At 35.6% G+C, this 27,658-nt stretch overlaps 2 protein-coding genes across 6 annotated transcripts in view; both read left to right on the forward strand.

Moving 5' to 3' along the window:
• Window positions 1–9,590, forward strand: part of AASDHPPT (aminoadipate-semialdehyde dehydrogenase-phosphopantetheinyl transferase) — a 29,967-nt gene extending 20,377 nt beyond the window's left edge. The window contains exons 5-6 of the mRNA XM_082626491.1: window positions 5,644–5,715; window positions 7,543–9,590. Coding sequence (XP_082482617.1) covers window positions 5,644–5,715; window positions 7,543–7,707 — 237 coding nt within the window. The 3' untranslated portion in view covers window positions 7,708–9,590. The remainder of the gene's footprint in view (window positions 1–5,643; window positions 5,716–7,542) is intronic.
• Window positions 9,591–15,317: 5,727 nt separating this feature from the next.
• Window positions 15,318–27,658, forward strand: part of CWF19L2 (CWF19 like cell cycle control factor 2) — a 208,314-nt gene continuing 195,973 nt past the window's right edge. For 2 of the 5 annotated variants that reach the window (XM_082627373.1, XM_082627371.1), the window contains exons 1-3: window positions 15,321–15,474; window positions 17,024–17,134; window positions 17,891–18,010. In XM_082627373.1, coding sequence (XP_082483499.1) covers window positions 15,382–15,474; window positions 17,024–17,134; window positions 17,891–18,010 — 324 coding nt within the window. In that variant the 5' untranslated portion in view covers window positions 15,321–15,381. Of the gene's footprint in view, window positions 15,475–17,023; window positions 17,135–17,890; window positions 18,011–27,658 lie in introns of all 5 variants that reach the window. The other 3 variants (XM_082627372.1, XM_082627375.1, XM_082627374.1) reach the window with 3 other exon arrangements.

Below are 27,658 nucleotides of genomic sequence, written 5' to 3' on the forward strand. Positions count from 1 at the left end.
TCTACAAGAAATATGAATTATTATGCCAAGAGGAATCTTATGTTTTCATAGGCTCTCAGTTTTCATAACCAGTTTCTGTTAAGAAAGTTAAATTTACCACCAAAAAGTTTCAAGTGATGAGATTAGATGAAACAGAAATTCTTTGCTTTTGAAAGAAAGTGCTTTAAAAAGTAGAAATATTGGATGTTGTCCTAGTATCTTGATACCAGGAGGCCAGGGATTGCAGGAAAAGGGTCTCTTTTGTCTTCATTCACTTTCCCCCCTCAGTTTCTGAAATGATTCTCCAGAATTTCTCCTCATAAAAAAGCCGTGTGGATGAAAGGCTCTTGGTGCTGCAGCCAATAGTCAGTCCTGTGCCTCTGAGGTGGGACAGCCAACTTCAGGTCACTGGTCCACAAGAGACCTCCCAGCTCCATGTAATATCAAATGGCAAAAATCTCCCAGGGATCTCCATCTCAACACCAGCACCCAGCTTCACAAAAAAAAAAACCCAAAGTTAGCAGAAGGAAAGAAATCATAAAAATCAGATCAGAAATAAATGAAAAAGAAAGGAAGGAAATGATAGCAAAGATCAATAAAACTAAAAGATGGTTCTTTGAGAAGATAAACAAAATTGTTAAACCATTAGCCAGACTCATCAAGAAAAAAAGGGAGAAGACCCAAATCAGTAGAAATGAAAAAGGAGAAGTAACAACTGACACTGCAGAAATACAAAAGATCATGAGCGATTACTACAAGCAACTCTATGCCAATAAAATGGACAACCTGGGAGAAATGGAAAAATTCTTAGAAATGCACAACCTGCCAAGACTGAATCAGGAAGAAATAGAAAATATGAATGGGCCAATCACAAGCACTGAAATTGAAACTGTGATTAAAAATCTTCCAACAAACAAAAGCCCAGGACCAGATGGCTTCACAGGCGAATTCTATCAAGCATTTAGAGAAGAGCTAACACCTATCCTTCTCAAACTCTTCCAAAATATAGCAGAGGGAGGAAGCCTCCCAAACTCATTCTATGAGGCCACCATCACCCTGACACCAAAACCAGACAAGGATGTCACAAAGAAAGAAAACTACAGGCCAATATCACTGATGAACATAGATGCAAAAATCCTCAACAAAATACTAGCAAACAGAATCCAACAGCACATCAAGAGGATCATACACCATGATCAGGTGGGGTTTATTCCAGGAATACAAGGATTCTTCAATATACGCAAATCAATCAATGTGATACACCATATTAACAAACTGAAGGAGAAAAACCACGTGGTCATCTCAATAGATGCAGAGAAAGCTTTTGACAAAATTCAACACCCATTTATGATAAAAACGCTCCAGAAAGTAGGCATAGAACGAACTTTCCTCAACATAATAAAGGCCATATATGACAAACCCACAGCCAGCATCGTCCTCAGTGGTGAAAAACTGAAACCATTTCCACTGAGATCAGGAACAAGACAATGTTGCCGAGTCTCACCACTCTTATTCAACTTAGTTTTGGAAGTTTTAGCCACAGCAATCAGAGAAGAGAAGGAAGTAAAAGGAATCCAAATCGGAAAAGAAGAAGTAAAGATGTCACTGTTTGCAGATGACATGATACTATACATAGAGAATCCTAAAGGTGCTCCCAGAAAACTACTAGAGCTAATCAATGAATTTGGTAAAGTAGCAGGATACAAAATTAATGCACTGAAATCTCTGGCATTCCTATACAGTAATGATGAAAAATCTGAAAGTGAAATCAAAAAAAACTCCCATTTACCATTGCAACAAACAGAATAAAATATGTAGGAATAAACCTACCTAAGGAGACAAAAGACCTTTATGCGGAAAATTATAAGACACTGATGAAAGAAATTAAAGATGATACAAATAGATGGAGAGATATACCATGTTCTTGGATTGGAAGAATCTACATTGTGAACATGACTCTAGTACGCAAAGCAATCTACAGATTCAGTGCAATCCCTATCAAACTACCACTGGCATTTTTCACAGAACTAGAACAAAAATTTCACTATTTGTATGGAAACAGAAACAACCCCGAATAGCCAAAGCAATCTTGAGAACGAAAAACAGAGCTGGAGGAATCAGGCTCCCTGACTTCAGACTATACTACAAAGCTACAGTAATCAAGACAGTATGGTACTGGCACAAAAACAGAAAGATAGATTAATGGAACACGATAGAAAGCCCAGAGATAAACCCACGCACATATGGTCACCTTATCTTTGATAAAGGAGGCAGGAATGTACAGTGGAGAAGGACAGCCTCTTCAGTAAGTGGTGCTGGGAAAACTGGACAGGGACATGTAAAAGTATGAGATTAGAACACTCCCTAACACCATACACAAAAATAAGTTCAAAATGGATTAAAGACCTAAATGTAAGGCCAGAAACTATCAAACTCTTTGAGGAAAACATAGGCAGAACACTCTACGTCATAAATCACAGCAAGATCCTTTTTGACCCACCTTGTAGAGAAATGGAAATAAAAACAAAAATAAACAAATGGGACCTAATGAAACTTAAAAGCTTTTGCACAGCAAAGGAAACCATAAACAAGACCAAAAGACAACCCTCAGAATGGGAGAAAATATTTGCAAATGCAGCAACTGACAAAGGATTAATATCCAAAATTTACAAGCAGCTCATGCAGCTCAATAACAAAAAAACAAACGACCCAATCCAAATATGGGCAGTAGACCTAAATAGACATTTCTCCAAAGAAGATATACAGAGTGTCAACAAACACATGAAAGAATGCTCAACATCATTAATCGTTAGAGAAATGTAAATCAAAGCTATAATGAGATATCACCTCACACCAGTCAGAATGGCCATCATCAAAAATTCTAAAAACAATAAATGCTGGAGAGGGTGTGGAGAAAAGTGAACCCTCTTGCACTGCTGGTGGGAATATGGGTTGGTACAGCCACTATGGAGCAGAGTATGGAGGTTCCTTAAAAAAATTCAAATAGAACTACCATATGACCCAGCAATCCCACTACTGGGCATATATCCTGAGAAAACCATAATTCAAAAAGAGTCATGTACCAAAATGTTCACTGCAGCTCTATTTTCAATAGCCAGGAGATGGAAACAACCTAAGTGTCCATCATCGGATGAATGGATAAAGAAGATGTGGCACATATATACAATGGAATATTACTCAGCCATAAAAAGAAATGAAATTGAGTTATTTGTAGTGAGGTGGATGGACCTCGAGTCTGTCGTACAGAGTGAAATAAGAAAGAGAAAGACAAATACCGTATGCTAACACATATATATGGAATCTAGGAAAAATAAATGTTATGTAGAGCCTAGGGGTAAGACAGAAATAAAGACACAGACCTACTAGAGAATGGACTTGAGGATATGGGGAGGGGGAAGGGTAAGCTGTGACATAGAGAGTGGCATGGACATATATACACTACCAAACGTAAAATAGATAGCTAGTGGGAAGCAGCCGCATAGCACAGGGAGATCAACTGTTTGCTTTGTGACCACCTAGAGGCATGGGATAGGGAGGGTGGGAGGGAGGGAGATGCAAGATGGAAGAGATATGGGGACATAGGTCTATGTATAACTGATTCCCTTTGTTATAAAGCAGAAACTAACCATTGTAAAGCAATTATACTCCAATAAAAATGTAAAAAAAAAGTAGAAATATTAACATTTATGACAGATTTTCTTCAGTACTTTACCATTGGGAAAACATTGTAAAACTTGAATGATTTAAGTTATACCTTAAACTTCTATTTTACTTTGTTTATAAGGTGAAAATACATATAAAGAAAATGACATACAGTTTGACTAAAGCAGGTTAATCTTTGTAATCTAATGCTAAACTATCTCCTGAAAAAGTAAAATATTCTTGCTCCCTTTGGGTTTGTTGGAGATTTTGAGGAAATTTTGGTATTCACAATAATTTTATGGATAAAAAACTGTAAGCTTAGGAAACTTTTGGAAACTTGTAAAGTCTTGAAATTAAGTCTTAAGTTCAGTAGCATTGAATGTACTGGCTTAACTAGCTAGTTAGCTTGCTGGTTTCATTTCTTTTTTCAACTAATATTTATTATAGATGTACTAGGCAGAAAGGATTTAGGGCAAAGGTGATTACCTCATAGAACTTTTATTCTAGTGAGATATCAAATATTAATGTTTGATAAACTGGAGTCATTGTAAAATAACTTCTCTAGTTTTGCTGTTTTCAAATTTCATATTCATGTGATGATGAGGGCTGAGTAGATATGGTGAATATTTTGAAATCAGTCTCATTGAATTTTTGCTTATAATGAGGTAAGTAAACAAATTGAGCATTTTAGTGGCATTTAGTGGACAGGCTGGATGAAAAGTAGTTATTGCCCACAGTTACCTCTTGATATTCCGCCTTACAGACACTACAAAATTGCTGATCTAAGTTGTTTTCCAAAAATAATTATAGCCAAAACATCTCTGTATGTTAGTGTTTATATTATTGATACATTCAGTGTAAAGAATGGGAGAACCATGTTCAAAAAGAGTAGTTTTGTTTACAATAACAAACTTTGACCTATTAAATGTTTTCTCATACTTAGCTAGTTATTTTTTCTTCTCAAAGTGTTTTCCTAAATTTATCTCTTTTGAATTTCTTTTATTGATTGATTGATTGATTGATAATTTGTATATCTTAATGTATGAAGATATGAGAAAGAGGACGAAGGATGAAAAGTCCCTAAGTAATACTATTTCTGATTGTAGTTTCCTATTTCAACTCATGTCTTATGGAAGACTGCCTTAGTAAAGTGGCTTTTTGGTGAAATTTTGTTTAATTTTTAACAGTTGTTCATACTTCTCTCTGGTAACTGCCTCAATGTCTATTATATTTTAAAGCCCCCTCCCCCTTTGTATCATACATAGGGGAAAATAGGAAATTACATATTTTTTAAGTCTTACCTATGAATTTCCACAGGCTGTAGTATGTAGTTAACTAAATGCTTATAAACCAGTGTTGCAATCTAATTTTTTTAAATGTACACTTTTAAGCATATACAAAACTAACATCACCAGTGAGGTCAGACGGGTATCTAGATGTGCCTCTAGATAGGATACTTTATCTATACAGTATTCTTATTAAGAATGTATAATATAAATGTAATCATTAAGAACCATCAGACTGAAAATAGCCAACGTTTATTAATAAAAATTGGGGGATGGGGCTTGTATTTTAAAATACTAACATCATAAAAGACAAAAGAAAAGCTAGCAAGACAATGACAACTGAATGTAATACTTGACCCTAGACTGCCTCCTGTACTGGAGGTGGGGAAATGGTATAAAGGACATTACTGGATTAATTCACAAATGTTGGAGTACAGAGAGTAGATTTAAGTATTATTTTAATGTTAAATTTACCAAAGTTATTAACTACAGTGGTTATGTGAGAGAATGTCCCTATTAGGAAATATATATTGAAATATTACAGAGTAAAGGGCCAAAATATATGTGACTATTCCTTCAAGTCAGGGGGAGTGGAGATATATATGTATGTATGTGTGTATATGGTTGGGGGGAGTGAAATTTTTAAAATGTAAGTAGAAATATATCTAAGTTTCTATATTTAGTATTCTCTATTTACTTATGTTTTATTTTTCAGGAAAGCAAAATAGATGAGCACCATTTTGTTGCAGTAGCTCTTAGGAAACCCAATGGATCTAGACATCAGGATGTAAGATTTCTCTGATTTTTTTCTAAAAAACATGTATTAAAATTGAATTTGTTATTTATTGATGGAAATAATCATTTGGTTTATATCAGGTTAGAGGTTTTGGCTTTTTTTTTTTTAATTATAGACTTTAGAAGTGTTCATTATCTAATCCTTAAGATCATCTGGGATTTCACAGAAATGTTTTAAAAGTATGTTACCTACTTCTTCACATTCAAATATACTTAAATATGACAAAGAAAAAAATTTGGTGGTACTGTCCTAGTATTCATATATTCAGTAGATATTCAAGATAGTCACTGTCTTGGTCATCTTAACAGTGGTTTATTTCCTGGTGAATTGGGGCTGTCTTTGAATATTAAGCGTACCAAGTTGAGGGATAGTGAGTAATGGAATTATCTATCAAATTGAACTCCTTCCCCTTTTTATAATACTCTCCTAAATTACTTCCAAAGTATCAAAAATGTGAGAGATCTTGTGATATATTCTAGCATAACATCAATTCTTCCAATCAAAATCGATTTTTACTTTCTTCTGCTATTTAATAGGTAAGTTGAGAAATTTTTTAAAAAAGAAACCTTAGGGTCTTGACTCTCAGCCTACATATAGTTGTGATTCTGTGGAAGTATTTATTTAAGGAATACTGATAATGTCACAATAATTGAAACTATATGCTTATTATTATTTTTAGGGAATCTGCGTGAATGTAGTGTGATCAATGTGTATGCATCATTACTTTTAGAAAAAAAGCTCAGTCTACAGATCATGCCTTTGACTGATTAAAAAGATTAAAATTCTTCATAGATTATTTTCTTTTAAAAGGGATGACATGTTAAAATTGACTCCTGTAATCTGAAGACGTTCCAACCCAGGTTACCTGTCCTTGTGTGCTGAAGTCTCAGCATTACCCTTTCTCCTCATACCTTATGATTCCATAGAGCTTTATATTTTTTGTAATGTCTGCACATGGCAGTACTTTCTTTTTATTTCCCTGGAGACAGCCTATTTAGGCAGCAGTGGCATAGTGAGAAAAGGGTGAGGGTACTATTCAGAAGACCTGGCTGAGTTTCAGGCTCAGGTCTACCGTTTAACCTGTGTTGTAAGCTTGTATAAATTGATTGATCTTACTGAGCCTCAATTTCCCCATCTCTAGAGTTGAGGTAACAACCATATCATCATAGTTATGAGAATTACATCATATAAAATATTAACCTTGTAAAAGCACTGTAGAAGACCCAAGTACTATCTTTAGTAGAATGTATAGAATGTTAAAGACAGTCCACACTGGGCTGAGTTGTGAACAAGGGCTCTATCACAGAGTATAAGATATAGTTTAAATTTAGTGTTGAATGAGTCATTTCCTAATGAAGTGTTGCATCTCTGTGTGGTTATGGGTATTTTATCAGACACACCCTCTAGAGTATTTCTCAAAAGTTTGCCTGGTGGTCCCTCTTTATCAGAATAACCCACCTGCTTGTTAAAGTTATATATTTGGGGATCCTTTTTGACTCATCTACTGAATCAGAATTGTTGGATGTGTGGCTCAGTAAATCTACATTTTAAACAAATACCACAGGTTATTGTTGTCTACAAAAAGTTTGAGAATCAGGTTATTTCATATTTTACTTGATTTGTTATATTGGCAACACTAATATAAGGAGTAGAAGCAATTATCTAGAAATGCTACTGTGTTGTAATTTAATGTTATTGAAGTATAATTTAATATTGCTGAAATGTGATTACTGATTTCTTATTTTCCTAATTACAAAATTGACCATAAGATTAATATGCAGTATAACATTGAGGTAATCTAATTTTTTATCCTTTTAGGTTTCATTTCAAGGTGATTCTAAACCAACCCAGAGGCAGTTTACTATTCTCACCTTTAATGATTTAATATCATCTGCTGTTCCTATGACCCCTGAAGATCCTTCATTTTGGGACTGTTTTTGCTTCACAGAAGAAATTTCAATACGAAATGGTACAAAGTCATGATATGATTTTCTAAGTAACAAAGGGAAATGAAAACTGTAATCTTCTGTATTCACTAAAAAATAAATGCCTGAGAGTATCAAATTTTATTTCACAAAACAGTTTAAAAAAGAAGAAAGAACTTTTCCTATTAAAAAGGCAGACTCCCAGTTCAGGATAGCTCACTAGAATACATGTTTACCTCTTCTTCCTCCCCAAAATCGCATTGGATTTACTGAAGAAATAGAAACTGGTGGGAGAATCTTAAAGTGATATATGTTCATTTTAGAAAAACAACAGAAAATGTGAATTCACAAGAAGGGAACATTCGAATTCCTATCTTTCAGAGATAACTATTTCAGAGGTAACTATCCCTAAAACCTGGAGTATCTTCCCAGACCTTTTTCTTGGCAAATGATTCCATCTCAACATAGTTAATCTTTTTTTAAATGGGAGCATACTATTTTTCTTTTTTTTTTTCTCTGAACTGTACATCTACTGCTCATAAATATACTGCTGTAGCGTAACTTTTAGTGACTCTAAAGTATTATGTTGTACGGCTTCTATCAGGATGCTATTGACCAGAGGTAATAATGTTCAAATATAATCGACTTCAGTAACCAAGGACATTTATTGTCTCACATAAACAGTTCAGAGGTGTCATTAAGGACACTTATTTTTGCCTCAGCCTCAGCTTATTGGTTTTGCCTTAGGCTTGTCTCCCTCATGGTTGTAAGAGCTGCTGCTGTAACTTCCAGCTTCACATCTTCATAAAAATTACATCTAAAAGGCAGGAAAAGCTGTTTTTCCTCTCACATCTCAGTTTTGTCAGTGAGGAAGATTTTTTCCTCTTACGAGCCCCCAGAAAATTTCCCCAAAGTTTCTGTTGACTCAGATCAGGTCACTGAGAAAGTTGAACTCTGACACTTTTGGGTTGGGTAACGAAGAAGCTAGGGCAAAGTCTGGGGGAATGACATCTAGGGGAAGCCCCCTGTCTGCCATAATGGAGGTGTGCCACAATTTACTCATTCTTTCTTCTGTGTTAGACATTTTGAATGTCTGCAGTTTTTACTATAAGCAGTGATTCGTTGAATATCCTTGTAACCACATTTTGAGGTACATGTTTAATTATGTCCTTAAGAAAGTAAATTTCTAGAAATGGAATGATAATGATTGGTTCAAAGGAATTAAATAAACATTTTTAGAGCCTCCATAAGTATTGCCAAATCATTCTCTAAAAAGGCTGTACAACTTATACTTCTAGTTATTGTTATATGTGTGACCACTCTCTCACCCCCCACCTACATACTCTCTGGTCATCTGTAGATAGGCTCTTTTTTTAAAAAAAATTAATCTATGCCAAAATACGTGAAAATGGTATCTTATTTTTTAAATTTGTGTTTCTTTCATTACAAATGAGGTTGGTATGTCAGTGTTGTTATTTGCTGTTAGTATTCTTTTTTTATAAACTTCCTGTTCATTATCTTTGCCTGTTTCTATTTTGGTAAATAGGACTTAATTTAAAGTGGAAACATTATATATAAGATGCCAAGACCATCATAATGATGACAGAATCTATTCTGTGGTTGTAGTGCATGTCTTGGGGAGTTAAAGTCTTATAATTGTTGAATGTCAAGAAGTGAAATAGTTTCATTGGTTAAAAGTTGTGTGTAAATTGTATAAAATTAGATACATTGCTTAAGTAAAAAAAAAAAATTTGGAATGTTTTATAATTTTTTATTTCATTAAGCATGCCCAGATATTCCAAGCATAGTAAATAACATGTTTTAAAAAGATCAAATAGCATTTATAGTAGAGGAAGCATTGTTATTCCTAGCATGAGTGTAATGATGATATGAAAAATTGTCATCTTTCTTGTCATTATAATAATAAAATAATTAACATTATTGAATTTTTATGAGCCAGGTACCATGCTAGATTTCTGGGGGGCAGGGGTGGGGGGTTCTGTTATTTCTTAAAGTTTCACATAGAGTCAAATGGATTCACATAGTTTAGAATCAAATAGATCTATAAAAAATTCTTTTTCTAAATGAAAAATACCACTCCCTTGACCTTCCTCTCCTATTTCCTGTCCCCAGAGCAAGCTGTTTCACTGGTTTTATTTTGTTGTTATTTATTACCATATCTTCAGGTAACATGCTTATATTGCTTTTACTTGTTTTCAGTTTTAGGTTTTTAATTGCTGATATAAAGCTTTGTTCTTCTGCTTCCCAACCATTGCACTTTCCCTTCCTGCTCCCCCTTTCCCGGCGTCTGTAATTCAGTGTTTACATTATTGACTGTGATTAAGAATGTTTACATCATTAAGATTATGTAACACTGTACAGCTAAGTGATGTGTTATTCTTACCCTGTACTGCATTTTTATTTCCTAGACTTAATAATTTATTTTGTTTACATAGGTTTCTATATACTTATTGCTAATTAAGTCCAAAACTCTATGTTCAGGCATACCAGTTTTATCAGGTTCATCCATCTTGAAGAAATTGCTCCTGGAGCAATAATCTGTTTTGTCCAGTCTGGACTTTTTACCTTCTGTGACTGGTGCACAGCTGTCATCCTGGAATCTCTTTTCACCATCATCCTAGGAATTGCTTGTGTCTCCCCTATATTGGATTCCCTGATTTCCCATTTCCTATATCTCATGTCTGTCTTAGATTTACGCCTTCATTTGTGTGGATCATATCCTCAAGTTGCTTCCTGAGAACAAAAGGGACACAGGAAATACATTTTTTTGCAGAGTGGTATAGGAGATCTAACTATAGATGCATTCACCATATCAACACTACCTTTTGCTGCCATCCACACTAGCACTATTCCTGAGCTCATTTTTGACAGTTTTAGTTTCTTTGTACAGTAAACATAATTCAGCTCTGGCAAAAAGAAATGGTTTCTGTTAATAGTTTCCTGCATAGGAACTCTGATGGATTGATTTTTAAAAATGGATCTATGTGTGTACGTATGCACATAGACATATTCACATACCCCTTGCTATTCAAACTCAGGAATTGAATAGATTTGGATATGTTTTTCAATTAAAATATTCACCATCCTTACTACTAAGTATCTGAACCTCAGAAACTAATTAGATTTGGGTAACTAAACAGCCTCACTGGCTGAAGGACTACCATCTGAACTTGAACAACTAAACAGATTTATACATACATGTATATACATATATACATCTTTGATCAAAAATATGCCTGAAAACAATTCCATCTCCTAGTACTAGATCATATTAAAAGGGATGTGAAGAGAGCTAATAATTATTTCATTTTATGGGGAAAGTATGCCATCAGTGTTTGTGAATTTGGGATTGGCAGAAGCCTTTGGACATATCTCCAGTTAATATTCTTTGTCTGAGAGTGTTTATAGTAGAATACCTGTCTTCCTTAGTAAGTGCTTCACATGTATCAAGCTCTTCAATCCTCATAACCTTATAGGGTAAGTCCTATTATCCCCAGTATACTGGTGGGAAAAATAAGGTACTGAGATGTTAAGCAACTTACTAAATAAAGATCATACCACCATTATACAGTGGACTCCATATTTGAACCACATAGCCTAGATCCAGAGTCTGAACTGTGCTGTACTAAATTCAGTGATATGCTGTAAATGAATATAAGCAATCCTGGGGCAGGGATGATTGGGCCTGGGAGGCTTTATTTGTAGTTTTTGCTGATTTCATGAAATAATGCCAGGTGTGTCACCAACAACTAGTTTAACACTATTTTGCCATATTTGCCTCAAATTTTTTATCCCAAAGATACTGCTAAATAGCTCTCACCCCTGAAACCAAGCAGGACTCTGTGGGGCTCTTGGGCATAGAAGCCTTTCTGTGTTCCCTGTTCCTTGTGACTATAAAGACTTAAGTTACATACTAAGTGCTACAAAGCAGAAAAGGAGGAACAACACGGTTCCTGGACCTTTAGGCTCCTTATTACATTACACTTTGTTTGATTAAACCATGGATTTCTATTGATGTGGCCAAAGGCAAACTAGTAAAAACAACTTACTTTACCTTATTTTTCTATATCAACCTGTCTAGTTCCCCTCCGATGCCAGCATTTTTTGTTGGTAATTTTATTGGTTATTGTATTCACAAAGTAATTTATAGACAACTGATTTCTTTATGATGTTGAGCCTTCTTCAAGCACATGGTATGCCTCTTCATTTGTTCTAGTCTCTTCTGTGCCTTAAATAGGATTTAAAAGTTTCTGTTATATAATTTTGCATTTTTCTGCTATTATCACCAATTTTTTGACCCCACAATTGACGCAAGGGGTAAACAGATGCTTTTCTGAATCCCAAGAGAATCTGAAAGAGTAGAGTGACATTTGGGTTAATTATGACAAAAATCAGTCAAGTTGTTACCAACGACGGTTCTTGGCTTTCCTTAATCAATAGATATTGATGAGGCTAGACAAGAAATTCAGACAAGGATTTTTTTAGGGCTCCTGCTGCAGCACGAGGGAGCAAAAACAAGTAACAGTTTCTCTTACTTGCTCACTTGCGGGGGGAGGCAAGCTGGTTCCTTATGTGGGGTGAAGGTAGGGGTGGGTCCAGGGGTTGGGCCGGAGAGGTGGTTTGGGTGGTTTGCCCACCCCTTTATTTATCTGGTTGCTCGAGGAGGTATTTGTCCAGGTGCAAGCACTGCAGCAAAGTGTCCCAGGTCCCAGGTCCCAGCCTGTCTCATTTCCGAGAGGAGTGATGCTGTAGTTGCCTGACGTCCACTCTCTTGGATGGATAGGACAGAGAAAGGAGAAGTAGAGAGATATCAGGAGAGGGAAAGGGACAGAAGGGAGAGGGAAAGCATTGCCTGAGTGAGGGTGCTGAAGTCCTCGGGCCAGGAAGGCAGACTTACCAAACTTGGTGACCCCCAAACAAGAGGTTCAGGTGGCCGCTTGACACCCATGGGAAAGCTGCATTCAGTGGTCCCAGAGATGCCCAGATTCTCTCCCAGGAAGGGGACAACTGCCCCACACTGGGTGCCACAAAGTCTGTTACTGACCAGGGTTCTTGGCCTTCTTTAATTAATAGAAATTGGTAAAAGGCCAGACAAATTCAGGCAAGGCTTTATTGGGGCTCCTGCAGCAGGAGGGGGCAAAAAGAAGTAACAGATAACCATGTTTGCTTGCTGAGTCTGGGGTGAGCTGTTTCCATCTATGGGGTGAGGGTAGGGGTGGGTCCAGGGGTTGGGCCAGAGAGGTGGTTTAGGTGGTTTGCCCACCCCCTTTGGGGGTATTGTGTACAGGGGTCATGCTCATTACCCTGCTTTTGCTACTGGTACCCTACTTTTGCCTCCTGATTTTGTTCCTGGCTCTTCAGAAGTGGCAGTTGGGTTTTAGCCTTTTTGTATCTTGTTGTCCATAATTTGCCCCAACTGTGCATGCACACAGTTATTTTTAGTCCCATGTAGTTTCTTTGTATTTTGTTGCTGGAGGAGACGTTTGTCCAGGTGCAAACACTGCAGCAAAGTGTCCCAGGTCCCAGCCTGTCTCAAAGTCACAGTGGGTTAAATATTTCAAGGTTAATTCATAAATTAAAATTCACTTTTCTGTAACAAAAATGCAATGAATACATCTATTTTGAATATCAAACAAGTAAACACTACATGTTTGAAGTTAAGATTTTCACAGATAGGTGAAATAGAAACTCCTGGGAAAGCTTCTTGGAAACACAAATTCAGTTTTATGAAACCTTAAAGTGAAGCATATTTACCTGATAAATGGAATACTGCCTGCCATGTCAGTAAACAAAGGATGTCACAGTCATCAGTGATTACAGCCACAACCTATGATGAGCTGCTGAACCCTGAGGGAACTCAGAAAGGAAAAGAATACCTGCCATCTAGCAGCCATCAGACTATACCCACTCCCCATGGAGAGCCCTGAGGAAACAGGATATGAAAACATAAGATATGGGCCCTAGATAGCTGAGGTGCATATCAAAGCAACGATTTCAGTGAGCCCAGACTCTTGCATCTTCCCATATATAGAAAAGCATTAAATTACTTAACTTGACATATGTGGTTTTCTTTAATTAATAATCTTTTGACTTTCAGACTACCTGCCCCTTGTTGCAAAACTCCTATATATCCTGGCTCCCCTCTTCGCCTCCTCGGAGCAGTTCTCTCAGGGTTACTTGAAATGCTGCCTCCCAGGCTTGGAAGTCCTAAAAATTCCCACCAAATAAAACATAACTCTCAACTTTTAGGCTGTGAATAATTTTTTAGTCGACATACTTCAATCTGGTTTATGTTAACTATATTTAGTGTTTTAAAAGTATCTAGTTTGTTATTATTCTCCAACCTTCTTCTTTATCTTTGTGATTATATATAAGCTCGGTGTTTTGTAGTCCCAAAGCACTTGATTAATACTTTAGAATGTCTTATTCATCATGGAACTTAAAGTTTTATGTTTGGGAGATGTTGCCAAAAACCTTGACTTTCTGTGCACCGATGCTGAACAGAATACAGAAACAGAGATTTTGGAGGATAAGAGAGATGGATTTATTCCTCTGCCAGGCAGAAGGGAAGACATGGAAGGTTAGCACCTCAAGAACTGTGCCCCCCTTGCATTCTTTTCCTCCTTGCATTTCTTCAAAGCAGTCATAGCTGGCATTAGGCAGCCTGGTAATTGGGTCCTTTTGTCTCTGGTTTATAGGCCGGTGACCTTTCTGAAGCGCAAAAGCTACAGGGGGTGATTTCTTACAAGGGAGCATAGTAAGTGTAAACACCAGGAGGAGGATGTAATTTACACAAAGTTAGGGAGTGATAGGTTAGCTTTGTGAAGTACAAATCTAGTTACAGACCCTACAGATTAGTAACAGTTAAAATAAAATAAGGGGTGATTAACTCCTTCAGGCTAGGTTATGTTTCTTCTCTAGCCTGTTCACTGTTCCCTTTATTTTCCTTGTTCTCAGGAGAGGGAAGGAAGAAAACCCCTCACTTCTATTTTTATTGTAGCTCAGACACAAACATAAAACAGGAACAAATCACACAAATAAATAGGTAATTGCACACTGTAATGAAAAACCCTTGAGTGAATAAGTATGAACAAATAATATGTCAGTCAAAAAATGTTACACTTTAAATAAGCACGTATAAATTATGAAGTGCAATGCAAAATTCACATGACTTTTTCATATACTGTACTTAAAAAAAAGTCCACCAAAGCAAAACACTGACTCTTCAAAGCAATTTTGCCCTCCTGCTGCCTCGCATTGCTTTTCTGGCCAGCCTTCCTTCGTTCCATTCCTCCAGCACAGGGGAACCTCCTTGGCGGGAAGGGCGCTTTGGTGAAAATCTTTGAGAGGTGCGGATTTAACCTCCCTGAGTGTCTAACTTACTGCGCAGATTTTAAGAGGAGATAGCTGATAGCTGAAAATGCCGTCAGAACCTTGCAGAACGCGTAACAAATGTACACTGACACCAGTCCTGCTCAGCGCAATCTCAACATACGAAGGAGGGCAACTCCCTGGCTAAATCTTCCTGCTTTCTCTAAAACCGCGGGTTAAACAACTCACCCGAAGAGTAAGCGACAGACAGATCTGCGCATGCTCTGCTGGTGGACAGCGCCCCTCCTCCTCTTAGTCGGAAGTCCCGGTTTGTTTAGTAAATTACGACAGTCGTAAACTGAGATTTTTGTGACGGCTTCCCAACTTTACGACAATCATTATGGCGGCTGCCGGTGGTGGATTTGAAAGTGCGAGCGATGTCGACGAGCGTAAAGAACAGACCCGGATTGCCAGGACCGAGGTGTTGCGACAGGTACCTCAGTTTGGGGGCTTCGGGAACCATTTAGAATTGAGAGAGTGGAGGCTTTCTGGGAGCCAGGCCTCTGGTTCTCCTGCCTCCCCGCAGCCTCTATCTCACCTTACCTGGTTGTGTGGGGGTAGATGTCTCCCTTTGGAATGCCCGCAACGCAAATTCTTGGGTGTCTTCTGCCTCCTAGATGCTCTGGCAGGCTCCAGTTGCTCATACTCTTTTCAGTAAGACTTGTTTATTTCCTCTGAATTTCCTTATCTTTTAAATAATCCATTCTTGACATTTCTATCACCTGATCACCTGAGCTGCGCACTTTCGAAGCACTCCGCCACTTACAAGGACTGTCTCTGCGTTTTTTATAGCTTCAGTCCTCGCTCTTGCTATATCTGAAATGAAATTTTCCGTTTTCAGGAACACAGGTAAGCCTTGTCAGAGTAGACCGTTTCATTCTCCTTTTAAACTATTTATATCAGTGATTGGCTTATTGTAAATCCTTACTGATGCAAACAAGGATTGAGACAAGCGACCCAGAGAATTCAGCCCTTCGAAAAAGGTTGAGGAGCATTCTATTTCTCATTAAGATTGAGATGGGGTAGAGGTAACATAAAGAATGCAGGAAGTGAACTGTACTATTGAATTATCTGACAAGATGCAAGAAGTGCGGCAATGAAGGGGAAAAGTTGTAGTTGGAGAGCAGTGTAAGGTGAAACAAGTGATGGTTTTTGTTTTAAGCTGGAACAGTTTAAAACGAGTTTAAATTGCAGATGAGAAGGAGCCGGTATAGGAGACAGGAAGGAGAAGGTGTAGCGAGTACAGCCAGATTTACAGGGCAAGAGGGGGCAATAAGTCTTAGGTGAAATGTTGGTGTTGTTCCCGATTTCAGCATATGTAATATACGTGTATAATAAATATCCTTCATCCTTGTCTTTGATATTTCAGGAAGTTTTTGGAGAGAGTAGGGTTTGTGATAAATTGTATAGTAGAGCTACGTACAGAGGTTTGAGAAGGACCAGCCCCAGCTTTGAAATTTGGGGGCGAGAATGAAAAGGCAGGAACAACTTCCTAGAAAGATCTTACTTTATTTGACTGTTGTTGAAAGATGAATAAAAATTAGCAATATAATCATTTGTTTTTAGAAAGGTGATCCTTCCTGAAGCATTTTGGGGCTGTTGGTAGAGAGGTTTGGGCACTGCAGACCGAAGGTGTGGAGGTCAGTCCCCAAACAGTTACAAAAGTATCAGGCAGTATCCGTGGGATAGTGAAGGGAAAAGAGATTCAAGTCATATTTGAGGTAGGGAGCTTAGGGAGAGGGAAGGGTCTACAGTAGGTCCCCGGATTCTGTCTTTGATTGGTGGCTCATTTCACTAGAGATTGGTAATTGGTAATGCAATTGGTAATGTGGAAGGAGAGTTTGTTTGTTTAAATCTTTCTTACACTTTAGTAGAAGTAAATTCCTGGTAAGCCTTATATGAAAGTGGGAGAAGTTTTTGTTTTGCTTTTTTGTGAAAGGCAAGTGGATCAATTTTTAATTTTTCTTGTTTCACTGTTTTAGGCTAAAGCCAATTTTGAAAAGGAAGAAAGGCGTAAAGAACTTAAACGACTTCGGGGTAAGGAAACATGGATGCTACCTGATGTGAATAAGCGAGTTGAACAGATCTCACAGGTGAGTACTAACAGGCTTACTTGATGTAAGCTTATCTGTCTTTTTTTTTTCTTTTTGTACTTTTTCAAGTTAATATTGGAGGAGTAACTTTATAGACTATTTTTGCAAGTTACAGAATGAATATCACATAGTTGGCATTACTGAATATTTTCTCTCTCTGGCCAAAGTAGTATACTTTAATATTTTGGACATAATGACATTGGAAAGATTTTGTTAGTTGAGTTGGCTGGTAGAAAGCTTAGCTTCAAATTTCTAGCCCACTTGTGGCAAGTTTATGGATCTAAAAAATTATACGTTTTAAGCTTAATGTCATGCTTTTGTTTCTTTTTCTTTTTTTTTTAGGGGGGTTGTCTCAATCGTTGTTTTCTCGTCCCACAGTTTATGCTATCTTGTTATATTTTATGTGGCTAGTAATCTTCTATAAATTGTTTTGGGCCTATTGAAGGAGATACACACACACATATGTCTGTGCATATATGTGTTTATTTGATTATATCTGTCTGTCAATGTATCTACAAATAAAACTTCCCTCATATTTTTCTAAGAAATTTTAGCTATATGATTTATTAGTAGTGGCATATATTATAGAAGTATGGTAAAGTTTCTTAGAAGTAATTATTTATTTAGTCATATTCCTTGTCTCCTTTCATGAAAGATTTAAAGTTTTTTGGAATATAGAGCTTTCTTTTCCTCAAAATACTTCCTTTTAAAGTAAGCTAAACTAAATTCTTACCTCTTCAACATGATTATTTATAGGAACACTCTGTGAAGAAAAAGAAGAAAAAAGACAAGCATTCAAGAAAAGTAAAAAAAGAGAAGAAAAAAAAGAGCAAGAAACAAAAGTGTGAAAAAAGCGAGTCAACTGATAGTTCATCAGTAAGTATGTACTAAAACTAACCGAAGCAGCTACTTGAGAAAATTGTATTTAGAGGAACAACATATGGGAACCTAAAATATATATGAGAACTTAGATAATATTATTAGTTAGGATATGAAAATGCCTGGGAGACATCTACTTGGAGATGTTCAGGAAATGGTAGAAATATGGATCTTAGGTTATAGATAAAGGTAAGAGGATGGACATACATTTTGAGAATCATTGCTCTTTGAAGCCATTAGGATGGATGAATTGCCTAGGGTAATTGAAAAGAAAGAAGAATACCAATACTGAGGAGCCAGACAGAAAGTAAAGGATATTAAGTAGAAGTAGTTGGAAAATTAGGAGAAGCAGGAAAGAGTAGTACTTTAAGGGAAAAGAGTGCCAAGATATTTCAGAGTCTGTTACCTCTGTTTGCTTTTCATAGAAATTAACATTTAAGTCTTTAAAATAGGTTGTATTTATATATTTATCTTTGGGACAAAAAGGAAGAGGATGCTGGGTCTGCTGTGTCTCTAGCCAGGTCTGGGGTGAGAGGACTCACAGAGGATAGGAAAGCAGGCCAAACCCTCATGCTTATTTTCAGGAAGACAGAGGTATGCTGTGCTTAGTGAGTGATGAGCTAGAGATGTTTAGGAATAATTGGACTCATAGGTACGATCTTCGGAGGGTTATACTCTCAGTTGAATTATCATGTTTGACATTCTGGCCTTCTTGTAGTTTCAGAAATTAAATTTTTGGCAGTATACCCTGAGATGGTAATTGGCTCATGAAAGCCTATCTTATTTGAGAACGCAGTATCTTAATTCATAGTGAGAAATACACCTGTATTGTTTTATTGACTATCCAGCATATTTTGTAATGGTAGGAATATTATATAGAAAAAAAATGTTTTGGAATATAACTCAGCACAAAGGGAGTTAGAAAATCTTAATGTGAAAAGAAGATAGAGGCACTTTTTCCACAATTGTGGGATTGAGTTGCTGACCCCATTGAGAATCTGATAAAAGTGATCTTTTCTTCAAAAAGAAATTTATATACAAAGTTGTTTACTTCAGGGGAGTTTGTAAAACTCCCAGGATTTTACACAAGGATCACAGGTTAAGAATCCTCATCCCATGGGGATATTTCTGCCAGGGCAACTAAACATTTATGTCATTTGATTAAGGGCACTTGCTTCCCTTTATCAGAGACACACTGTCCTGTTCTTTGTTGTTCTTGTTGCTGTTACTGTTCTTCTCTGCAGCATACGTAAGTCTTTTTGTTGCAATATATAGCATGTACATTTATACATACCTATTAAGTTGTATAACATATACCTTAGAGAGAGTAGTTTGAATGAATGCTCAGTGCCCACATCACATTGAGGTTGACTGAAGAAGAACAGAGAAACTTATACTGACAGTGAAGGGTAGGAAGGACAGAATGATAGCTAGGGGAATCAGTTTGGTTGAGAGGTCTTTTTGAGAAAATGTTTTTAGGAAGAGAGGGACAAATATTACTGAGGAGAAGGCTAAGTTTGGGTGAGCAAGCTTCCAGGGGAAGGGGTAAGCTTAGATGGGAAGTAGGATCACCTTCTCTTCTGAGCTAGAGGGAAGTAGTAAAGATGTGTACAAATACAGATAAATGAGGAGGTAGCAGATAAATAAGAAGGGGAGCAGATTATTGATGGTGTTTCTGCTTAGTGTTCTCTGTTTCCTTTGTGAAGTAGAAGGTAAAATCATCATCTGAGATGACAACTTGGGAGTAGAAGTAGGATGGAGGGATTGAGGAAATAGTATAGATTTGAAACAACTTTGCTTAGGTAATAAAAGAAGCAAATGAATTGCTGGGAACCATTGAGGATCCATGTGAGGCTGGAAAGCATATCTTGACTGTCAAGCTCTCTATTTTTTTTCTTTTAACTTTTAAAATAAGCTTTACTGAGGTATAATTTATATATAATAAAATAATCCTATATTAATTGTACTGTTTAATGAATATACCTTTTTAACTCTGTCAGTTAAGATAGCATTTCCATTCCCCATAAAGTTCTTCGTGTCTCTTTGCAATCAATTCCTCCTCACCCTCCCTCCTCCTTCACTCTGGGATTGGGCAGGCATAGATCTGCTTTAGCACACTATAGATTAATTTTCGCTGTTCTAGAATTTCATATGAATATTCATATATGGTTGACTCTTGAACAACACTGGTTTGGACTGCACAGGTCCATTTGTACGTGGATCTTTTTCGAGAAATATGTACCATAGTACTGCACAATCTACAGTTGGTTGGTTGAATCTGCGGATGTGGAACCATAGATATGGATGGCCAACTGTAAAGTTACACGTGGATTTTCCACTGCACGTAGGATCAGCACCCCTAACCCCCACATTGTTCAAGGGTTAACTGTAATATGATCCTTTTTGTGTCGGGCTTCTTTGGCTTTACATAATGTTTTTGCAACTCACATAATTGCATGTATCAGTATTTCCTTTCTCTTTATTGCTATATTCCAGTGTATGAATATACCATAATTTGCTTATCTGTCTTATCTGTTCAAAGTCATTTGGGTGGTTTTTTAGTTTGCACTAGTATGAATAAAGCTACTGTGAATGTTTGTGTACAAGTCATTTGGTGGACATGTTTTTCTCTTGGAAAAATGCCATAGTTTTCCAAAGTGTTTGGACCATTTTACACTCCTACCAGCAGTATATGAGAATTCCAGTTATTCTGCATCTTTGCAAGCACTTGGAATTTTAAGGCTTTGTACTTTTTTGGCCATCCTACTATATGTAGTAATATTTCATGTGATATTTCCCTGAACACCAGTGATGTAGAGCATTACTTTAAGCCTTTATTGGCCATTCTGTTTTCTTTTATGAAGTCCAATTTATTAATTATTTTCTTTTATCATTAATTTTTCATAGTTACTGCTTTTAGTGTCCTAATTTTTGCACATCTCAATGTTGTGAAGATTTTCTCCCGTGTTTTTTTCAAGAAGTTTTGTAGCTTTGGCTTTTTCGTTTATCAGCGATTCATTTTGAGTTAATTTTTGCTTATGGTATGTAGTAAGTGTCAAAGTTCAGTTTTTTCAAATGGATTTCCACTTGTTCCAAAATCATTTGTTGACAAGGCTAACCTTTCTCTGTTGAATTACTTAGGCTCCTTTATTTTAAATACAATTGAGCATATATATTTGTGGGTTAATTTCTAGACTCTGTTCTGTTCCCTTGGCTTGCGTGTCTGTCCTTGGCCAGTAAATAAACTGTCGTAATTACTGCAATTTTAGGGTAAGTCTTGGAATAAAGTAATGTAAGTTCTGTGATTTTTTTCTTTTTGAAAATTGTTTGCTACTCTAAGTTCTTTGCATTTTTAAAATAAATTTTAGAATCACCCTATCACTTTCAACAAAAGTATGTACTGATATTTTGATTGGAATTGTTTTGCATCAATAGATCAATTTTGGGAGAATTAATATCTTAAAATAGAGAGTCTTCCAACCCATCATGCATGTGGTATATCTATCCATCTCTTTAAGTCTTCTTTTATTTCTCTCACGGTGTTCTGGAATTTTCAGTGTAGAGGTCTTACTATCATCTTTTGTTATATTTTTTATATTTTCTTGGGGTGCTGTTGGAAATGTAATTAAAATAAATTTTATTTTTTGTGTATTTGCAGCTAGCACATACGTTTACAGTGGATTTTTGTATATTTACCTTGTATCTTGTCACCTTGCTAAATTCACAAGTACTAGTGTTAGTTTTTTTTGGTTGATTTCTTAGTACATGATTATGTTATGTGTGAATAAAGACACTTTTTTTTTTCTTTCCGATCTCTAGGCGTTTTATCCCATTTGTTATTTTTTTGTTATTTTATTTCACTCGCTAGGCCTTCAATATAGTGTTGAATAGAAGTGGTGAGAGTGGACATCCTTACCTGTTCTTTATCTTAAGTGGAAAGCATTTACCTTTCACCTTTAAGCATGATGTTAGCTGTGGACTTTCCATGTATGCCCTTTTAGACTGAGTAAATTCTCCTCTATTTTTATGTTTTTCTAAGAGTTGGTGTCTTGAATAGCATTGGATTTTGTCAAACACTTTTTCTGCATCTATTTATATAATCATGATTTTTCTCTTTTATTCTGTTAATATAGAGAATTACATTGGTTGATTTTTGAATGTTACAGCAACCTGAATTTCTGGGATATACTCTATTTGGTTATTTTTGTTTATTTAATTATAAAATATTTTATATATACTTACAAGTGCATTTTATTTTATATATTTTTTCTGATGTGATTTGCTCACAATTAGTTGAGAATTTTTGCATCTGTGTTTATGAGGGCTATTGGGTTTTGTTGTAAGGGTAATGCTGGCCTCACGTATGAATTAGGAAATATTCCCTGTTCTTCCATTTGTGGAAGAGTTTGTGCAGGATTGATGTGATTTCTTCCTTAAAGGATTGTTAAAACTCACTAGTCAAACTGTTTGGGCCTGGAGTTTTCTTTGTGGGATGCTTAAAGCACAAATTTAATTTCTTTAATATCTGTATTAAATGTTTTCTCTTTATTCTTGAGTTAGTTTTAGAATTAAGGTTTGCAAGGAATTTGTTTATTTCATCTAAATTGTTGAATTTATTGTCATAACATTGTAATATTCCTTTATTGTCCTTTTAATGTCTGTCGAGTCTGTAGTTATGTCCCCTCTTTCATTCCTGATTTTGGCTATTTCTATTTTCTCTTTGTTTCCTTGGTTAGAATAGTTTTAGGTTTATCAATTTTATTAATCTTTTCAAAGAATTGCCTTTTAGGTTCATTAATTTTCTAGTTGTGTGTTTTCTATTTTGTTGATTTCCACTGTCTTTTTACTGTTTCTTTCCTATTACCTATTTTGTATTTAATTTGCTCTTCTTTTTCTAGCTTCCTGAAGTGGGTTTATAGGTCTTTGATTCTAAATCTTTCTTATTTTCTAATGAGTATTTAATCTACATTTTTTTCTCCTAGCACTGTTGTATCTCCATCTAACTAATTTTGATGTGTTATGTTTTCATTGTCATCTTTTCAAAATATTTTCTAATTGATTTTGTTACTTTTTTTTAAACTTACAGACTATATATGAGTTTAAAATTTTCCAGGTATTTGTGGATTTAACCAGTTTTGTTTTTGTTTTTGACTTCAAATTTAATTCTGTTGTTGTCATAAAACATACCCTGTATAATTTAGTTTAAAAAAATCATAGAGACTAATTTTATGGCCTAGCCTATGCTCTATCTTGGTGAAAATTCCTTATGGAATTGAAATGAATGTATATTCAGCTGTTGTTAGTTGTAGTGTTCTGTGAATGTCAACATGGGCAAGTTTATTCATAGTGTTAAGTCATCTGTATTCTTACTGATTTTCTGTTTTCCTCTTCTGTCAGTTACTGAGAGAGCAGCAGTAAAATCTCTGTGTTGTGGATTTGTCTTTTTCTTCTTTCAGTTTTGTCAGTTTTTGCCACATGTATTTTGAAGTCTTGTTAGATACGTACACATTTAGGATTGTTGTATCTCCTTGATGAATTGACGATTATATCATGAAATGTTCCTCTTTATTTCTGGTAATATTCTTCTTTAAGGTCTACTTTTGTCTCGTAGTAATAAAGCCTTTTCAGTTTTCTGACTTTTTGTTTTCATGGTGTATTTTTTTTAATCTTTTAGTTTTAATGTATCTGTTTATTTTATATTGAAAGTGTATTTCTTGTGGACAGTCTGTGTTTGGGGCTTGCTTTTTTATCTAGCTTATCAGTTTCTTCCTTTTAAATTAGAGGATCTTCTCCACTATATAATATGACAGCCATATTGACTTTAACATTTTTGGTTAAAATTTACTGAAGTTATATCAGGTTGAAAGTTCATTTCTTCAGTCTCACTAGCCAAATTTTTTAAGTGTTTGTAGACACATATGGCTAGGTTAGTGGCTACCATATTGGGCGGTGTAGGTATAGAAAGATCCTATTAGATGGTGCTGGTTTAGATTATTTATGTTTAATGTAATTACAGGTATGTTTGAGTTTGTCTGCCATCTTGCTTTCCCTTTTCTATTTGTCCCATTTATTTTTTCTCTTCCTTTTCCTAGCTTCATTTGGATTAATTGGTTTTATTTTAGTGTTCTTATTTGTTTATTCATTCATTGATTCATTCTATTTTTTTAGTTGAATGAAAGATTTTTTTTAATTCTGTAGTGCCTTATACTTTTCGAACGTTTCACAGACATGATTTAATATAACCCCATAATAACCCTTAATTTTAATCCCCTGTGCCTATATTGCCCCTTTCCCCTTCTCTCTCCCCACTGTTAACTACTAGTTTACCCTCTATATCTATGAGTCTGCTTCCTTTTTGTTTTATTCACTCGTTTGTTATTTTTAGATACCACATATAAGTGATATTTTGTAGTATTTGTCTTTCTTTGTCTCACTTACTACTTCACTTAGCATAATGCCCTCCAGGTCTGTCCATGTTGCTGCAAATGGCAAAACTTCATTCTTTTTTATGGCTGAGTATATTTATATATGCCATTCTGTTGTATATATATATATGCCATATCTTTATCCATTCATCTGTTGGTGGACATTTCGGTTGCTTCCATACCTTGGCGATTGTAAATAATGCTGCTCTGAACATTAGGGTTCATGTATCTTTTTGAATTAGTGTTTTTGTTTTTTGGGGGTATATACTTGGGAGTGGAATTGCTAGATCATATGGTAGTTGTATTTTTAGTTTTTTGAGAAACCTCCATACTGTTTTCCACAGCGGCTGCACCAGTTTACATCTCACTAACAGTATAACATGGTTCCCTTTTCTTCACATCCTTGTCATTTGTCATTTGCGTTCTTTTTGATAATAGACATTCTGACAGGTGTGAGGTGATATCTCATTGTGGTTTTGATTTGCATTTCCCTGATGATTAACGATGTTGAGTATCTTTTCGCCCGTCAGCCATCTTCATTTCCTCTTTGGAAAAATGTCTGTTCAGATCTTCTGCACATTTTTTAAATGGGTTATTTGTTTTTTTGATTATGAGTTGTATAAGTTGTTTATATATGTGGGGTATTAACCCCTTATCAGTCATATCATTTGCAAATATTTTCTCCCATTCAGTACGTTGTCTTTTCGTTTTGTCAGTTGTTTCCTTTGCTGTGCCAAAGATTTTAAGTTGAATTAGGTCCCATTTATTTACTTTTGCTTCTGTTTCCTTTGCTTTAAGAGACGGATCCAAAAATATATTGCTGTGATATATGTCAAAGAGTGTTCTGCTTATGTTTTCTTTTACGAGTTTTATAGTATAGGTCTTACATTTAGGTCTTTAATCCATTTTGAGTTTATATTTGTATACAGTGTTAGAGGATATTCTAATTTCATTCTTTTACGTGTAGCCGTCCAGTTTTCCCAGCACCACTTATTGAAGGGACTGTCTTTTCTCCATTGTATATTTTTACCTCCTTTGTCATAGATTAATTGACCATAGGTGTGTGGGTTTATTTCTGGGCTCTCGATCCTGTTCCATTGATCTATGTGTCTTTTTTTTTTTGGTGCCAGTGCCATACTGTTTTGATTACTGTAGCTTTGTAGTATAATCTGAAGTCTGGGAGCATGATTCCTCCAGCTCTGTTCTTCTTTCTCAAGATAGCTTTAGCTATTCAGCGCCTTTTGTGTTTCCATACAAGTTTTGCAATTATTTGTTCTAGTTCTGTGAAAAATGCCATTGGTAATTTGATAGGGATTGCAGTGAATCTGTAGATTGCCTTGGGTAGTATGGTCATTTTAACAGTGTTGATTCTTTCAATCCAGGAACACAGATATATCTTTCTGTTTGTGTGTTCTTCAGTTTCTTTCATCAGTGTCATATATTATTCTGAGTACAAGTCTTTTACCTCACTAGGTAGGCTTATTCCTAGATATTTTATTCTTTTTGATGTGGTGGTAAATGGGGTTGTTTCTTACATTCTCTTTCTGATAGTTCACTGTTAGTGTATAGAGATGCAACAGATTTCTGTATATTAATATTGTATCCTGCAACTTTACTGAATTCATAGATAAGCTCTAGTAGTTTTCTGGTAGTGCTTTTAGGATTTTCTATGTATAGTGTCATGTCATTGCTAGATAATGACAGTTTTACTTCTTCTATTCCAATTTGAACTCCTTTTATTTCTTTTTCTTGTCCGATCATGGCTAGGACTTCTAAAACTATGTTGAATAAAAGTGACAAGAGTGGGCATCCTTGTTTTGTTCCTGAACTTAGAGGAAATTGAGCATGACATTAGCTGTGGATTTGTCACATATGGCCTTTATTATGCCCACTTTCTGGAGAGTTTTTTTCATAAATGGCTGTTGAACTTTAACGTAAGCTTTTTCTGCATCTATTGAGATGGTCATATGGTTTTAATTCTTCAATTTGTTAATGCGGTGTATCACATGGATTGATTTGTGAGTATTGAAAAATCCTTGCATCCCTGGGGTAAATCCTACTTGACAAAGGTGAATGATCCTTTTAATGTTTTGTTGGATTCAATTTGCTTATCTCCTGTTGAGGATTTTTGCATCTATCTTCAGCAGTGATATTGGCTGGTAATTTTTTTTCTCAATACGTTTGTCTGGTTTTGGTATCAGGGTGATTCTGGCCTCAGAGAATGAGTTTGGAAATGTTCCTTCCTTTGCAATTTTTTTGGAATAGTTTGAGAAGGATAGCTGTTAACTCTTCCCTAAATGTTTGGTAGAATTCACTTGTGAAGCCATCTGGTCCTGGACTTTTGTCTGTTCGGAGTTTGTTTGTTTTTTTTTAATGACTGATTCAGTTTCATTACTGATAATTGATGTATTCATACTTTTCTATTTCTTCTTTGTTCAGTCTTGGGAGATTGTACCTTTCCAAGAATTTGTCTGTTTCTTCTGGGTTTTTCATTTTATTGGCATATAGTTGTTCTTAGTAGTTTCTTTTGATCTTTTGTATTTCTGTGGTGTTGTAACTTATACTTTTTCATTTCTGATTGGACCATTTCTCTTTTTCTCTGATGAATCTGGCTAAAGGTTTATTGGTTTTGTTTATCTTTTCAGAGAACAAGCTTTTAGTTTCATTGATCTTTTCTGTTGTTTTTTTAGTCTCTGTTTCATTTATTTCTGCTCTGACCTTTACGGTTTCTTTCCTTCTACTAACTTTGAGTTTTGATTCTTCTTTTGCTTGTTTCTTCAGGGGTAAGTTAGGTTCTTTATTTGAGTTTTTTCTTGCTTCCTGACATAAGCTTGTATCGCTGTAAAATTCCCTCTTAGAACTGCTTTTTCTCGTCCCATATGTTTTGGATCGTCATGTTTTCAGTGTTATTTGTCTCTAGGTATTATTTCCTCTTTGATTTCTTCAGTGATCCATTGGGTTTTTAGTAGCAAATTCTTTAGCCTCCACATGTTTATGTTTTTTGCAGTTTTTTTTCTTGTACTTGGTTTCTAGTCTCACAGCATTGGCAAAGATGCTTGCAGTTTTCTTAATTTTGCTGGGGCTTATTTTGTGACATTTCTCTAAGTTATTGTTTGTCTGAAAATTTGTTTTGTTTAGTCTTCATTTTTAAAGTTTTTTTTTCCTAGACAGATAATTTTAAGTTTATAGTTCTTTTCCTGTACTTTAAGATGTCATTTCA

The sequence above is a fragment of the Mesoplodon mirus genome, assembly GCF_964341445.2.
Source record: "Mesoplodon mirus genome assembly, chromosome: 7".
Lineage (NCBI taxonomy): Eukaryota > Metazoa > Chordata > Mammalia > Artiodactyla > Ziphiidae > Mesoplodon > Mesoplodon mirus.